Source organism: Haliotis asinina, chromosome 7 (genome assembly GCF_037392515.1).
Source record: "Haliotis asinina isolate JCU_RB_2024 chromosome 7, JCU_Hal_asi_v2, whole genome shotgun sequence".
NCBI classification, from domain to species: domain Eukaryota; kingdom Metazoa; phylum Mollusca; class Gastropoda; order Lepetellida; family Haliotidae; genus Haliotis; species Haliotis asinina.
The window spans coordinates 55,499,903-55,518,118 of record NC_090286.1 but is presented as its reverse complement, the minus strand read 5'-3'; the positions used below and the strand labels follow the sequence as shown (position 1 = coordinate 55,518,118).

The following is an 18,216-nucleotide window of genomic DNA, read 5'->3' as shown; positions in this document are numbered from 1 at the left end:
CACTTGTTGACATTAGTGAGCTGGTGAATGAGTCATCTCGTCGATCGGCGTGAGTGACACACGAGATTACCCTTGTCATTCAGGGGAAAGCGGTTTCAAAATAGTTACTTTGTTCGCATCCACCGGCTGTTGTCCGCTTCTTTTCAATCTCCACACACATATGTTACGGTTATTTCCGATATCACCGCTTTATAAATGTACTTGTTCTGCCTTCTTTGATGCCTTGGCCTTTTGCTTTGTGATGTAAGGTATGAAGGCATTGATTCTTCCATAAAACGATACACAATCATACTGTGGGTGACATATGTGGAAGAGGTTCACCCTTCAACATTGAATTCCCATTAGTGCACTATCGTGGTAGCATGTAAATGGACTGAAAAGTCATAAATTTACTTGCGTTTTAATTAAAAGAGTTTAACTTTGATTTGTTTTATCTAAGCATATGTGATATATCAGCGTGTATGTATGTATATATGTGTGTATTTTTTAAGATCCCATGTCTGTTATTCTCTACATAAATGTTCTACTAAGCTGGAATGTGTCGATGGTGAAATTATATTAGAAACCTCTTTAATTCGTTTAGAAATTCGGCAAAGGTTTTCAAAAGTAGAAAACATTAAATTTAAGGTCGGGATCAAGATCAGCATGGTGGATCAGAAATAACACAGATCCCACGTGCTTCGCATACCAAAACATCACTCACAAACTGACATGAATATTTATCACTCCACAACATTGGAAGTTAGTTTTCTTGGAGCGCTGATTCATATCTGAAATTCTAATCCCCCTTTAGCATTATTTTCCATTGGATATTTAACATTATATTGATGGTATATTTTTTTATAATGTTTATCGCATTCAAAATTACTTGTAAAATAATCAACCGAACTCATACAATGAGGTCAGAATGTTTCATCAGTGACACAACTTAACATAGTTATACCATGTTGAAATGTTACGTGAATGCACCCAGAGCTGACAGAGGAATGCATTATTTGCAGCCAATAGTGACAGCCATGTCAATGCACTGAAGTCCATCATGAACCTTAGTCGGTACATGATAACTCTCTCTTGTTCGAAGCATTCATACTTGACGACTGGTACATGTTAACCCCTCTTGATCAAAACACTCAAAGACAACCATTGCATGACAACCCTGCCTTATCATAGATGGATCCAGACGTGGGGTGCAGCGGATTTCTGGATTTTCGTCCGCGCAAACTTGTAGATTTTACTGTAAGCAAAGGCAGGTTATTTCTGAGAGTAGAACGCTCGCTTTGAAAACATTCTTCAATGTTTTTGGCAATGTCAATACTCAGGCTTGTTGTTTAACTCAAAATTTGTTGTTGTGAGGGAGGAGTACTTCCCTTTCGTTGAAAAAAGCTTTGTGTCGTGTAAAGGCGACAGTTTCAAGGTTAAGTCTATTACGTCCTGAGGGATACTGGTGTTCTTAAAACTCTAACTTGGGTTGTTATTCTGACACCCTCTGAGGTGTCACCGGTCCACGGTGGGCTTCTAAGAAATGACGTCTTTTTCTTCTTACAGGCGTGGCCATATCTCTTCTGGGACGATCACCATCTTCCGGGCATACTTCATCACGGTGCAGAGACAACCAACCTCAAACCAGCATGCGTCCTCTATTTATGATCTGTCACCTAACAGTCCAGACACCAAAGGGTTCATCACCGATGCCAAGGCAGACAAGAGACCCAATCCCTTCCTATTTGTTGTAATAGTAATAGTTCGCGTTTCTTGCTCACAGACACCTTCTTTTTCCACAAAAGTATGAGTTGCCCATACTTTTGTAGACGCAGCCATTGCTGTGTTGTCATAGGAATGTTGCCTCCATACAAATTCACCACACATTCACAGATGGCTTGAATCAGTTCAGACGTGGCATGTTTCAAAATAGTCTGTCTTATGACTGGTGTCGCCGTAGGACTACACACATTACAGAAAGCTTCTTTGTGACGTTTCAAACTTGCAGACTTGATGATGCTGGTGTCCCTGGTGCTGAACCGTTGAACTGAGCAGAATGAGGGTGGGATGCCTTTATATATTGTACGATCTAACTGATGATCTCCAGGGCCCACACTTCGTAACGTTCAGGGTCGAAAAGGATTTCAAAGTATCTCGGAGGGATTTGATGCAGTCTGTCACCATGATGTTGGTAGGTAATTGGCGATAATAGAAGTCAGCTTCCTTGCTCAGGAGGTGTGTCCTCTAGATCTACGGATTTTGGCTAACGAACGACATAACTGATGCAAACGTCTTCATCAAAGAGGTCCACATCCTTCACCTGATAGGGTTCTTCCCGGAGGAGTTCCAAGAACCCGTGAATGACTGTATCTGATATATCAAGGTATTCCATCACCAAGATGCTGTGGTGATTGGCCTTGATAGAATCCATGTACTTCTTTATTGTCTGCCAACCCTTGGCATAGGTAAAGGAAGAAGGAGAAGGGAGCTGGCCTGGAGATGCCATCTCCAGCAGCTGAGCTGGTACAACTGAGGACCCCTCTACTGAGTTTTTATAGGCAACAGTTGACGGCACGCATCGTGTCGCGAGCCTCTTGCATCTCCACAGCATCTTGCACTGCTTCTCTGAACTGTTCTATGAAATGTCTTCCTAACAGATGAATGGCAACCACAAACAGCAGCGTGAACAACATGACCAGTAAAGATTCTAACAGAAACTGCTCTTTATATACACGCGATGACGTCATTTCCTTGTCAAAGGTTGACGTCACTCATCATGAGTCTAAAGACCAAGTAACTTTTCACGAACATACATTAACGTTTTTTCCCAACTTGTTTTCCCACGGCCATTTCCAGGGCTTGTCAATATCAAAGATACATCAATTCCTATTCCACATCTTTTGGCTTGCTTCAGCTAACTGCTTAGGGTAGGACTGAATCAATATATGTTTCAAATCATTGTTTTGGGAACATTACCCCAGACGTTTTTGCTTAGCCGGAACAGTCTCTTGGAGAAGACACATCGCACTGTCCAAATCTCTAAAGTAGAGGTCACGTAACACTGTTAAACACAGTCAAATGTAACACCAAAGGTAAACACAGCTGGACAAATGTTGCTGAATGGTGACTTGGTTCCATAAAAGAATAGCCAATTAAGTGACTTGTCACATGGAGTCTCTAGTCCCAACAATGCCATGGCTTCTGTCTCTAAACATTGCTCCGAAGCTTTGCATAAAAGGAGTAAACTTTTGCCCCACATCTAGGTAATATGCGCAACAGTTCTCTGACACGGTCCATTTTTTTTCAGTAATGTCAGCCTCCGTGGAGCATGTTAGGACTTTACACGTCACCAGTTAGTCAACCACAGCTTCAACATGCTTGATTGCCACCATGGGGCTGGAACGAACTGTTCTGAGTCTATCACGGTGAACGGCTTGCATCATTCTCTTCTTAGGCAAACGGAACCGCTCAAGAGCCGTTCACTCTAGCGACAGAAGCCTGAATAACTTTGGGGACCTTAAAGTGATCCATAACATGTGAGGGGTTTTTGACCAATGAGAGGAGAGCTGGGGTCACCATGGAGTCCACCAGGTCAGTGTCTAACAGGGTACAAAAATAGGGATGAGGTTGACCATGGACTTTTTATTTATTTTATTTTTTTATTCTTCTAAACCTGAAGAGACAGACGACACAACTCATTGAAATAAGCGCATAATATTTCTATTGATGAACAAACCATTTGATGACTGACCAATACAATATCATGTTTTCATTGAATGATCAACAACAGAGCATGAAAATCAAACCTTATGCGTTGACCATGCTTGCCAGAGTAATTGTCCAGGCAAGCTTTGACTAAGGCACGTAGTCCTAGGTTTTTGCCTGTGTGAGCCGGACCCAAGGTGACGCCCTCTTTTCGCTGAATCTTTCTGATGTAGGCGTCTTTGTCTGTACAGCCTTCTGGGTATCCGCTGTCCTCTTGCTTGGTCTTGAAGACGTTGTTCACATACTTGGCACACAACCCTACCTGTAGGTAGTGAGTCTGTCAAAGTGCCAAGCCTCAAAAGATATGAAGCACTTGATAACCACACACTTGAAGGGCAAACTGAAGCTTGTTCAGCACAAGTGCGGCACAGAGAAAATAACAACTTGCTCTGGACGCGGTAAGGAAGAACATGATGGTAGAGGTCGGTGGGTGGTGATACCCAGCACTGGATGAGACTGTGTAGTTCGAACAAGTCTAACACGAGAGTGTGATCTTTGATCTCGGGATGTCCCACAGTATTCGTCTAATGACTCGACCCCAAGATCATTCTCGTTCAAGAAAGCACAGACACCATGCACAACGCAGTTTGTTGAACCCATGGACGATTCCTCCAGCATCAGTGGACCACCATCACCACCCCAACCATAGATGTCATGCCTCGGTGATGCTTCACAACGGCCCTTTCCAGGGCTACCTTCGAAAGAAAAGCTGGAGTACAATAAGACGCTATAACACACACACACACACACACTCACACACCTCCACACGCACGCCATCGTCCCTCTTCCTCCCTCCCTCTCTTCCTCTATCTCCTTTCCCCGTCCGTCCCGTCCGTCTCCCGCATCTTAACACGCATTTACGCTCGCGAGATCACAACGAGATCTCGCAAGATCTCACCCACCGGATGGACCGCCACCCTCGGAACCGGAAATCCTCTTTATCTTCCATTGACCGGAAGTGACGGGTCACCATCTTGAAAATGGCGCCACAGTGACCCTGTACACTACTGTTCTTCCTGTAAATTCTGACGACACTTCTCGCTTGTGGCAGTCCCACAACGTTTCCTTTCCAAACGAGTGATATGTGACTGGTCACAATTATTGTCCCCCTGATGTTGAGAACCTTCAAGCCATTCTCATGAATATTCCTCATCTCCAAGCGCCATTTTGAAAAGCTATTTACAGTGGCGAGGGCACGAGCAGATCTGGGCCTAGAATTTTGAAGCTCTCTTAGCTCTAAGATAGTCGTAAATTAATGTTAATGTGTGGCAGTTAAGACTATCTTAGCACTAAGAGAGCTTCGAAAACCTAGGCCTAGGCATGCTCGTGACATAGGTGCTGGAGCTGTCCTGTTACAAGAAGATATTGTTAAGTAAATTGGACAAACGTGGATAAAATTACCCCGACATTGAAAAGGAAACTCAAAATCTGTTGCTAGTTCTGCGGGAACTTGAAGTGTACCTCGGTACAACTTAGTTTCCTGTCGAAATGTACACTGATCACAGTCCACTGACTCTTAATGTAGTATATAGAGCCCGACACGCACCTGTCACATGTCACCGCCTGTGTATAAACTGACACATGACAACATATATCAGTCTTATCTGCAATTAACGCGGCTATACTAATTTCTGAAACAATGCCATGCATTTAGTGTCATTCTTAGAGAGAAATATGACGAGAATATATCACTGTATCAGTGAAAAGCTCGTGCAATTAACAAATATCTCTGTGATCCTGAGATCATGATCAGATGTGAATTACATATGGACGTATAATACCCTTGCGTGTTATATATGTTGTGTCTCGTCTATGCAGATGAAAATTAACATTACTCAATGATTGACCGAAACTGTGAGCATGTGTGTAATTGCATGTGCAGAACGACCAAATTGTTGAAAATACAATTTAAATAGCGATATTTTCTATTTGTGTAATGGGGTCAAATCGCCGTAGCTTGACATTTTCAGCCCAAATGATATTAGACAAAATATGTGTAAAGCAAAGGTTATCCCGATTTAAGTAATTACACTTGGCATTCCAGCAAGGGGATTCACTGGGCGGCCGCTCCATCGCAAGGACAATGTCCCATACATGCATGCGGAACAGAGGGTATCTGTCCGTAAGATGCAAAGTGAGTGGGTGAGTTTAGTTTTACGGCGCACTCAGCAATATTCCAGCTATATGGCGGCGGTCTGTATATAATCGAGTCTGGACCAGACAATCCAGTGATCAACAACATGATCATCGATCTGTGCAATTTGGAACCGATAACATGTGTCAACCAAGTCAGCGAGCCTGGCCACCCGATCCCGCTAGTCGCCTCTTACGACAAGAATAGTGGCCTTTTATGGCAAGCATGGGTTGCTGAAGGCCTATTCTACCCCGGGACCTTCACGGGTCGTAAGACGCAAAGAACAGAGGACAGGGGAAAGGGGTGCATTCTTATGAATACAAATTAAGATGCGTTGTGTATGCAATTACGACGGTTTTATTAAAAACATATGTTGTGTTATAGTTTATTTGGTGCTTAATGACTGGACGATATCAGCTGTTTATTGTATGATCGGCGTTGTAAAAGTTTGTTGGTAAACCACGACACATATAACTTTATGAAAACAACTTGTACAGTGCATATATTAACAGTAGCGTACCTGCCATTAGGCACTTTAGGCACGTGGGCAATATGTGGTGTCAACATACGTATATTCCTTTCGGCAATTATTTGTAGAGGTGGTATGCTATGCATTTATGGTTTTGAGAGTAGTCTTTGGCATTTAAAAAAAAATATTGTATAAATTAGTACATAACATTTTATGGCCAAACTGCCTTTTTTATAGCTTAATTTAGTAACTTTTTCTCATATTACTGAAATATACATTTTATAAAAAGTTTGAAATACCCTGTTTCAGGAGAAAAAAAGTTATCTAGAAAAATCCTGATCTGGATCTGCAATGTTTAGTCATCTGTGATTCCTCTGAGAACTATGTGTATACGAACCTGTGTTGGTGGGGTGAGACAAACGTGGTTTATTGCACTGAGCCGGTTGGTCGTGTATATATAATAAAGTTCACCACCACGCACCGCTTCATTTGTCTGGCGGGGATGGTAATTTAACGCTGTACTTTCGATCGCGTGCGAAATCTGACCCATCGGAAGCACTCGTTAAATCGACAACATGAGAAGAAGATCGCACAGATGAGTGTCCTTTTCTCAAAGATAGACAAATATGTCCTGTTGGTCAGTCGGCCGAATAATCTTGTTCCGGAGACAGGTCATCTGCAACATGAAAATACAGTATATCATTTTGACCATCTGAGAACATTTTAATCCGATACGTACTTGCCCTTGGGGGATATCTGCAGTATCTATATATACTTCAGCTTGCATAGACTAACATTTACCCAAAGGAATGAACATATTTTACAGAAAAAAAAGTTCAACAAATAATCAGAGGAGTTGACATGTATTCTAGACTTGCCTGAGCTAATTTGGGTTGCATTATAATGCCACGATCTGTATGACTTGCACTGATTCGCAATTTATTACTCACATAGTTCAGTATTCTCTATATCACACCCATACATTCAGCAGATGTACTATATTTATCTGTACCCTGTGCCCATTGTGGCACATCGGTTCCTTGAAGCTGGTCTTGCAAATGCTGAATAAACTGGATCTCTGCACTAGTTGACAAACCACGCTGACGACGACGCCTGTAGAGACGTAGTCGGCCTCGTGGTCCCTGAACCACATTATTTTGCCCACTGCCGGGGGTTCTCCGCGATGCTAAAGCCTTCAAATCGAGCAAGGCTGGATTTCCTCACGTTCAGGGTCTACTAAAATCTAAGGTGTCCCTCCGGCTTCCTTCTAATTAAAATGTGTTTGTTTAACTGTCTAAATAGAGATGTACCAATGTAGTGAGTGAGTGAGTGAGTGAGTGAGTGAGTGAGTGAGTGAGTGAGTGAGTTTTGCGTCGCACTCAGCAATATTTCAGCTATGGCGTCGGTCTGTGAATATTCGAGTCTGGACCACACACATCTTATTTGAAAAGTATTTTGTGCTTGATAATTATATTCTTTGAAAAGGGATAAACGATAATTTGTGTCAATGTTATCGCTGGCCAGGGACCCTTAATGAGTAACATTTCATAAATTCTGTTTCCGGTGGTTATCTTTTCAAACTGTTATTTTGAATAAGGCTGTTACGTTTTGCAGAATTTAAGAGCGAAATTGTAGTTACAGCCATATTATGTTTGTCGGTAACTCCACAACAACATATCCTGCGGCATGACAGCGGAATATGCCATCATGTGCATAAATTATAAATAGCAACATTGCATTTAACTCTCATTTCAGTGTCCTAGTAATGTAAAACAAAAGACAAATTAGATATGTGTAATATTACTTAATTGCCTATATATTTACATGTGGACGGTCCACACAGGAATCACGCACAGAGGGGACCGGTGATGCGTTCTCCCGGCTACTTAGTTTATACATCAGCCGATAGGGGGCGACAGGAGGACAGCATAGGAAAATGGCCGAAGCACCATGGCGCACACTTTGATACTGGTAGTGATTTTCCTCTCATTATGTGTGGATTTTACCTATTCTGGAACAGGTGAGTGTTAGAGTAGACGGATAAAGTATAAATTTGTCAATACACATGCTTGTTTTCTCCGATTCGATGCAAGGAGCTGGGAAAACAAGCCTTGACTTCAAGTTCGCACCTTGTTTATGAATCAGCTCGTTGGAAGTTTGCGACGAGTCTGTGTCATGGTCGTCTCAAGTTGTATCTGTTTGAACTTCTGGGTCAGGTGTTCAAGGTAATAGATTTGTCTTCAGCTTATTAAATGCATATACATTTCCATATACAATATCATGCCTATATTAGAAACAGTCGATATATGGTAGTGCAGACGGAGATGTAGTTGGGAGATTAGCTCAGTAATATACTAAATCTAGTTTTATTTTTAAACTTCAAGGAACTGGAACTAGGCGTAATTATGCCGTCTCCAATTTCTCCATGTCGTGTTTTGTGATTGTTTACGGTGATTCAAAATCAAATGAATGCTGGACGGGAAACCTATTGTTACATAAAGTGACAATTAAATTATTGTATGAATCATCAAGATCACTTGTCACTGTGGTGCGAATGCAGTTTACAATAATCTGTATCGTATCTAGAATTCATTAGTCTTCTGACAACAAAGTTGTATACTGTTTGACAGCTGTTATTGTTTTAGCTACATTATTTGATTGCATTCATGTTTTGTACATTCAAAGATCTTGTCAGAGAATGACATAAACTTATATTGGTATGTTGAGCTAATATTCAGTTTTTCTATTGGCAATGTTTAATACAATCTATTATCAGAAATTACCTAAGCATTATGAAGCTGATTTCTGCAAATTTTCAGATGTAACTTTTGCACAAAATATTTACCACTTGTCTGAAACCAGAGTTTGCTTTTGCTATGTAAGCCAACTTAAAACTTTTCACAGGATGCCAAGTTGAAAAGGTACTGAAGGTGGTAGTAGGAACCACATGTGGTGGTGGGCATAAACATTTGTGTGCAGACTTCAATAGTCACTGGTAATTTTGAAGTCGTGGACTGTCTGAATTTGATAAGTTCAAATTTTGTTTTTGAAGCAGTAAGAATACTAAGACATGTGGTGGTGTGACTGCACGATTGTGGTAACATGCACACTGAGCATGTTGAGTCAGGAAATAAGAGGCCAAATAATCTACATGCAGACATTTTAAACGTATTAAACCGATTAAATCTGTATATCATTGTGTTCAGAATGGTACATTTGTAACACTAGTAGGTATCACAATGTATTTTCTGGATGTCTAACAATATTTCATGGTCAGATTGTCATATTTGTACCTTTAGTTAATCTTTGTTATATACCATGATGTATGATATATACAAGGACTGTGTCACTGAAGCACTGGTAGAAATAGAATGAGGGAAAGATTTCCACCAGTAAAACCTATTTTATTTATCATTCTTTGCCTAAGAATCATTGTTAGAAAGCCTACCCAAAATCTAGCCCTAAACTTAACATTATACCAAATCTAAACCCAACCCCCGAGAAATAATTATAATGAATAGAATACATTTCAAGCAATGCTTGCAGGCAGAACTCACCAAAATGAGGACTGACACATGACAGAGAAGAAATAAAATTTGGAATACAGTTTTATCTAAATATTGTTACCTTGAGAGTATGAAATTTGATTGTGATGACAGAATAATCTCGTGGTGTCTTTCCTTTCCATCATTACTACCTTAATCATATTTATTAGTCAGTAAAGTACCTGACATAACCATGATAAGCAGTGATAGGTGAGTCATGCACTTGGCATGCATAGTTGTCGAATTTTACTGGAACCACTAGAAATGTTTTTGAACAACTATGAATAGTTCTGTGAACACCCAAATCCTTCAGCTTGTGTGGTTGGATGTAGAAACAGCAGGGAGAAAGATGTTTTATCAAATTTGCTGCCTTCATTTCCTGTCTCACTCTCTGGGGATGTTGCATTGTCAGACACAGATTAGACAGAGAAGGTTCCCCAGAATGTAGACATCTGGCCGTAGGATAGGCCTGGAATGGCTAACAGATTACTCATGGTGATGCTAGTGATACTTCACGTTTAAGTGACAGCATTTTATGATATAATTGTTTATGCATTTTGTTGTTATATTGTTAAAGACACAAGTTAATCTTATTACTAACAAGACTAGAGAATGTTAGTTATTGTCTGAGTAGTTGTCTCGTCATTGATGCATGTGTCTCTATTTAGTGGTATAAGCACATGGAGCAGCCATTTCAGGCAGCTAGATTATTTATAGTCCATCATATATCATCTGTGTGGATTCTATGGATGTTAAAGACTTACTATCTGTTATCTCTGTCCTGTATGAAGTCCTCCTAGTTTACCTTTTGTCTTTTCAAACCCACTTGGATGTATGAAAATGTAATTTTATAATGACTATAGCCCTAGCTGTGAATTTTACAGAGACAATGTCGTTCTCTGTTTGACACAAGTGATTAATGAAATCTTGTCCTTGTTCAGAAATGAGCTCCCAGAAGCAGCATGGTCTGTCCTGTGTCCAGTTCCTTCAACCAACATAGTTATTGATGGTCATTGTTTGACAACCACAACTTACATTGCAAATGAGAGAAATTATTTTGTATATTTTAAGGACCCTTGGTCAGAATGCTCAACCTCAGATACTAGATCTAGCAAATATATAACAGTTAACCTCAAGGACCCTGAAGCTGTTTGAAAACTTATGAATGCCTGTAATAACTCATTTTAGTTCATTAATCAGAGATGAAGCAACCATTTGCATGTCACCTAAGCATCTCTCATTCCCTGGAATCATTCCCTTCATAAGAAAGAGGGTATTTGTGGATGTCAAACTCTATATTATGACTCATGAGGAACACAACGTTTCAGGGTATATCCTTTCTCATTCATCAGATGAATTCCTAAATGTTGTATTGAACTCACATGAAGGAGTAGGGATATACTCTGAAATGTTGTGTTCCTCATAATAAAGAAGTTGACATCTATAAAAAAAGTCTCTTCCTTACGTGTAGCACTTCTAAATGCTATTAAAAGACCCCATTCCATTCATGAAGAACAACTGTCCACAATCTGCTGGTAGACTAACAACTAGTCTCTGAAATGAACATATTTTACTGAAGAAAGTTCGTAGTTTTCAGAAGCTAATGAAATCTAGACTTGCCAAATTTTTTCAGACTTCTGTGTGCTTTCTTGGATATGTTTGCTTATTGTGGAATTTACTGCAGTACAAACTACTTCTTTTTCTTCTACAACTGCAACTTAATACGTCTTATATTTGAGCAGTGGCAAAATTGTTGCAAAGAACTATATAAAGATTGCTGACTGATATTCCCACTGTTTCCAATTTCCTTTCTTAAATTGAGAGCTCATGAGTCAGAGCCCATTTCAGAGACATCTATCCGCTGTTTCCATTTTTGGCATGTCAGTTTTTACAGTTAATTAAGTATTAATTGTCATTCATTCTATGACAAAGAGCTCCTGCTGTTCTGGTTGAACGCTTCCTCCTCTCATGGAAGTGTCTGTCAGCTGATGCAGATTTCCATATGTTTGTCATTAGGCAACTGTGTCCTGCAGATTATCAAATAACCAGCTGTGGTAAATAAATATCTTATATTTTATGCATGGATGAACATTTATAGAAACTGCATTACTTGTATTGTAAAGCTGAAATAAAAGTAGAAGCACAACTTTTGATGTGGGTTTGTACGCATGGCTATTTTGTCCACATGGTACATGCAGGATGACTCATAGGAAGAGACTTTGTCTAAGATCAATGATTACAAGCAGCAAGTACTGACACTAACAGCGGATCATCCAGCAAGCTGTTAAAAACATGGTGTCAGTGATTCACAGGTCGGTCCTTTGTCCTGAGCCACCCCCTAGAGGCAGATGTTACTCTGTGATCACAGAAATATGTTACCATAGCTGGGTAGGGTCGAGGAAGGTGACTTAGATCTCTGAATGTTCTTAAAAGGGATGAATATTTCCCGTCTAGCAGCTCTAACCAGATTTGACTTTAGTTTTGGTAGATATTATTATTAGTATTTATTTATGAGCTAAAAACCTAAAGACAGTTCGACGAAACTGTGACATGTCAAAAGAGCAGCACGTCAGTTAGTCCTGTGCATGCATTGTTAATTTAGGCCAACGGCACCATTGTTGTTTTCTTCCTTTGATTAATCAGAATTATCCTTAGAAAAGTATTGCATTTTGACAACTTGGAAAATGAGTACAGTTTGCTCTACCACCATGTATAGTGTAATAAAGCGCTCTTTCGCTCTGAACTATCGCTTGCATCCGAGTGCTTTAATGTTAAAGTAGTTCAGGGCAAAAGTGTGCTCTGTGGTAGAGTGAACTGTATTTATTAAATACATTCAGTGTTCCAAATATGCATGATTTATTTAGATTGGTCTTTTAATGTGGTCTCAGGCTCATTTAAATTTCTAACATTAGTCACAAAGATTATGACAAAGATCCCCTCTCTGAGTCGCTTTCATGCTTATTGTTTGTGAAAATAAGTCTTAATAATGATATTAGATAATGTTGAGAAAGTGGAAGAACACATGAAAAAAATGTTGATGGAATATGCCATGATATTTATTTTTCACCACTTTTCCCCCAAATTTGTGTATTAGATTCTCTGACATTATTCCTTGTTACAAGCAGCAGACCATAACATGTTTGAGAAAATTTCTGATTGACAGTGATGGTATTAATAATGATGTAGACATGATCAAAAACGATGGTCCATACTGTTTTCGTCTTGATAACTGATTCGATTCTAGAAGTTTGCTCCTGGAGTAGTTTGCTCCTTTCTGTAGTTGAGTGTGATTCTTGCAATGATTGAACATCATATTCCATGTGGGAAGGCAGATTATTAATTTATAAGTTTATTCACCCTCAAGTGACCACAATATGTTATCAGGAAAATATGATTTTTATGTCTGCTTGTGGTCATTATTGAGTTCTGGGGTGAAAACCAGAAGCTGGTTGTAAATCCTTCTCATAAATCAACAAAAGTTAATGCTTAATGGCATGTTGTGATCATTCACCATGCTTACAGTGAAATAAGTTTTGGATTTGATGTATATTCCATATAATTCTGTCGAACTGATGGTAGAATGTGATCAAAGGACCATCAGCATGTTCAGCTGTCTGTAAATCAGGGGGAAAAAGTATTTCAGGAAGATCTGTCTACTCTGTGCTGTGAACTAGAATTACCATGATTGCTTTCACATTGTCAAATTATTGATGAGGTAGGACTTGACAGGGAATGACTGTCTTATATTACTGAGAATTGTACATTATGAGTATTGAAAATGTAGATGTTGCATCATGTATGGAGAAAGTAGCCAAATCCAAAAGTTCCAATTATTGGAGCTTGAAGAATCCCATGAGCATGATTTTCTTGAGCATGTGGAAATGAGAAGTGAGAGAATGGATTCTACATTTGTGTGTTCTGCTAGTGACTGCTCTGTACTTCAATCACTTATTCATTGTCAAATTACCCATTAGAGAGGGACTGAACACTTGTGGGAGTGCCACAGGAACTGAAGACTATTTTTTTTGTGTTTCATGAATGATGAGCTTGTTGAAAGTGAATTGCACATACACAGCGTCCACAACTGATGTTGTTGCTATGGTGCGGACTTGACGAAAAGATAAAGAGTTTAACATTAAACATAAGAGTCAAGGTTGCATTGCCATAACAGCTGTATGAGGTGAATATTTAGCACATGCATAGTAATTGCTTATATAGATTCACATACTGCTGCAGGCAATCTCAAACACCCAGGTGGCAGCTATAGCATATCTGTAGTATCTTGTATGTAACATGCATATAATATCGGAAATCTTACACTTGTACAAAGGCATAGATCTGTTTTGGTATTAGGGATAGGTTGGGACAGTGGTCTAATTTGCTGCTTAGGGTTTTAGTCCAATGTTCACATTGATGATTGTTCTTGCTCGTGAAGGACTGTTGAAGAGGGATTAAAATCCATGCCTAAAGATATGAGTTAGTGAAGTGATAATGTAATAGTGACTTATCTTTTTATTGTTTGTTCATCATGTACTTGATGATAAAGTGTGTTAATATATTTCTTAGAAGTTGTTTCATTATTGGACTTAGTAACCTTCATCCCAGGTTAATGGTCCAGTAGATATGGAATCTCACAGAGGTAGGAAGTCTGTGGTTTGAACCTTAGTTATGTCTTACAAGAGATGTTAAAGATGACACTTGTAAGCTTCGTACTTGGCATTCAAGTACTGGTGTGCTCAGCATCGACATACTGTGTCTGTTAAACTGCATCATGATATCTCAGTGTGCTAGTTCTTCGAAACAGACATCCATGTCCAGCCAGCTGGGAACTTGCATGCACATTGTTATGATATTGCAAACATCTTGAAATTGGCATTAAACCCCTTGCACCTTGCTTAACAATGTTATTATATCAAGATGGTCACATTCCGAACACAGTATGAGTGTTACTGTTAGCACAAAACTATCATATCTGTCTAATGTGTGTTGGGTATTCCCCATTACCATTCTCCAAGAGATCAGTAGACCCAGCTATACAACTGTATCACAACCCAGCCATGGTAAATTAATATTATTTTCTCAGTGTCCCAGGGATTAGCAGTAAACATGTGAGCACCGTGGTAGGTGTCTATCAGTTCCAGTAGTGTATAGCTGCAGTAAGTGCCAGTGTGGCTCCTTCTGCTGACTATCAGAGTAAACAGCTGCCTGTCTGAACTGTTTGTATAGGCCCACATCCATAACACAGAACATGCTTATCTCAGCAGGTTGTGTTGAGTTATCGTGTTGATGTAGGTGGTGCACATTTATAACATGACTGATATCAACAACAAGGGATGCTATTCACACAAATAGTGTCTTTGTATTATTTAACATTGAAACTTACCACCTGACTATCAGTGTCACATTTGGGTATTGGACAAATGTAGCAGCAAAAGTTGTGCTTTGTAATTAATGGCAACATCCATGATATACATGTATGTTGTAGTTGGGGTTACTCTTTCTTAGTTAAGTAGACATCTAGAACCCAATATCTGTACTGTACATTTCATTACAGAATGTAATCCTAAGTATAACATGTTACATTTAACCACTTTCTAAATGAAATTGTGTATTCAATAATGTCTAGGATAATTTAACAATTTTACATGAGCATTTTCTGAATTTTAACTTTTACTCTGTGTCATGTACATCATTCCTAAAGTAAATGACAATCAGGGATTGTCCCAGATAATGAGGCTTGAGAAACCCAGCAAAGAAAGTATATTTATCTATACTTTATGTTGCCAAAGGAAAAACCCAGCTATAGAGATCACCAGATGCTAGATGTCTGATCACTTGGTCCTGATCCTCACTGGTAATGACTCTCTTGATCAAGTTTTAACATCAGTCTGTGACGTATACTTGAACACTTATGTATGCATATTTTGTTATTAGTGCAGTAACATATATGTTATGAACATATATATAATATTGATACCATGCATGCATGTCATTTGTGTTTGCATGGATTCAGTCATGGATGATGTTGATTTTGTTGTGTGGAGACACCACTTCTTGTCCAGTGTACCTGTTGCACTCAGTGTATTTATCACTGAAACACTACAAGACTGATGCATGTCTGGACGTCTAACTTAGATGTTAACTGATATGTAGCTAAGCAGAATATCAGATAACTGTTGCCTTGTTTCATGTTAGTATTTGAATGTAAGGACCCCCTAAATATGCTGTCCTTCTACAAAGGCTCCTTTGACTTTCATCCTTAATTACAAATGCTCGCAAATGTTGATGAGAAAGCATTCATTGATAGCCCATTAGAAAGAATTTTGCAGAGGTTGGTGGAGAGGATCTTTTCCTGCTATTAGTCATCCTTAAGCTGTGCTGGTATCTAGTCCCTTCCGTATCTCCAGCCTTACCCACTCAGTAACACTATCACAGTGTTCATTTCCTGGAGAGCTCTAACACTGATAACACAGCAGCATTTCACAGGACACTGTAAACATAATAGACAGACTGTGCATTCTTGTGATTCCAAGGTTGCAAGGAGCTGCATCGGGCAAATAGCTAATCGATTGATAACACATGCTCCTATCATAGCAGAGAATGATAATTAAGTGAATATGTTTGTTGTCCAGTGACAGAGCTGACCTGTCAATCTCACAGCTCAGATAGCAAGACACTGTTTTAGCTACCAACACATTTGCATGTTAATATGTCTTTTGATGCTAGGCAATTTTATCACAGGTAATCGGGATGGGTAGTTTGGGTACTGACCCATTTGATGTTAGGTTCGTGGGGAAGTGCAATCTCAGTAATTGTCAGTGCTTTGATTCCTCCATTGGTGCCATCATTGCTAGAGAAGAAATTAACCCAAAGAAAATTCTCTACCCATTAGCATGATTAGAGGGGGAGACCATGTTGTAAAGGTTTTAATCACGTTTTATGCAGTCAGCTGTACTGTGATATTGGAGTCAAGTTTATGTGATCTTTGAATTACGCTTTCAGCCTTTGAATTTCGTGCAAGTATGCCTGACCTAGACTGCTAAATCGCAGTGAGGATAAAGAATGTAATGGCTGAAGTTCTTGTTGACTTGTAGCATGTGAGGTCTGTGTTTCTAAACTGGTTAGCAGTGCTTGAATTTTGTTACAAATTGGTTGAAGTCAGGAGAAAAAGTTACCATGGTTTTGTTTCATTCAAGCATGATTAGCTACAACCTTATGAAATGTGTTCATACCAGTCCTTTGAACATGCTTGAAAGAGATGGAATTCTGATTGCTGGCAGTGATATTTTAGTATTAACATGTCTTTTTGCAAACATGATGCTTCATATGGAAAGATCCACTAATTAGGGAATTTGGTCCTTTGGCTCCATGTCAGGAGAAATATTTTGTTCCTCTATAGGGGAATTAGAGACATTTATGTAAATGCATTATTGATAAGAGTTGGACAACAATATGCTTCATCATTTTAAGTTGAGTGAATTGTATTTATATTGAACTAGCTTCTAACAGATACATGTAACAATGTTTGTTGTCCCTGACCATGTGATGTTTTATGTTTTTCTTGTCAAAACGCATTTAGTGAACAGCATTTTTTATGAAATGAAGTTGGTGTGGTCCCTTTGACTGTTTGAGTATGTGTTAATCATAGTTTACTGCATTTGTCGATCAGACAAAGTAATATATTTCTGCAAGGTATCCAGTCAACTTTAAATATGTATATAAAACACTTTTCTATGTTTTCTTGATTACATGACATAAGAGTGTGAATCAAGTGTGTCTGACATGTTGTGAAGACCCACACTGTCTTCCACTGTCCACCGTGCTACGTTACAGATTATTTGTCTAAGAGATGGTCTGAAAAATAAATAAGCTACTTGTGAAAGTTTGACATCCTTTATGCTCTGAGAGATTGTTTTGTCAAGGCAAGTCTATTTAGGAATGATGTATTTTGGTGCGCATGTTTGCTAAGAGTTTTCCCACATTGATACAGTGCGTGAGCCCATTGCATATGTCTTTTGCCATGATGTCGCTGCAATAATGCAAAGCTGCAGTGAAAAAATGCTTGCTCACTCAGCAGTTTCTCTGTATTTATGTGACTTGCCTATTGACCATTTAAACCTGAACTATTGACACTTAATTTACAATGCCATTGCATTTTTTCCAGATAAACAGAAGAGACACAATTGAATGCTTTTATTTTCTTCACACTGCAAAATTCTCATAAAATAACATGTAGTCATCACGGGATCATTTGTCTGTTGTTGACGCTGTCCAGTGTTATCTGTGTTTAATCACTGCATAGTCTTGGCTGGTTAATTGCGAAC

General features: G+C 39.2%; 1 protein-coding gene across 2 annotated transcripts in view; it reads left to right on the top strand.

The window, feature by feature from the left end:
- Window positions 1-8,270: 8,270 nt before the first annotated feature.
- The window catches only part of LOC137290458 (receptor-type tyrosine-protein phosphatase epsilon-like), a 55,344-nt gene continuing 45,398 nt past the window's right edge, over window positions 8,271-18,216 (top strand). For both annotated transcript variants that reach the window (XM_067821401.1, XM_067821402.1), the window contains exon 1: window positions 8,271-8,367. In XM_067821401.1, coding sequence (XP_067677502.1) covers window positions 8,298-8,367 — 70 coding nt within the window. In that variant the 5' untranslated portion in view covers window positions 8,271-8,297. The remainder of the gene's footprint in view (window positions 8,368-18,216) is intronic.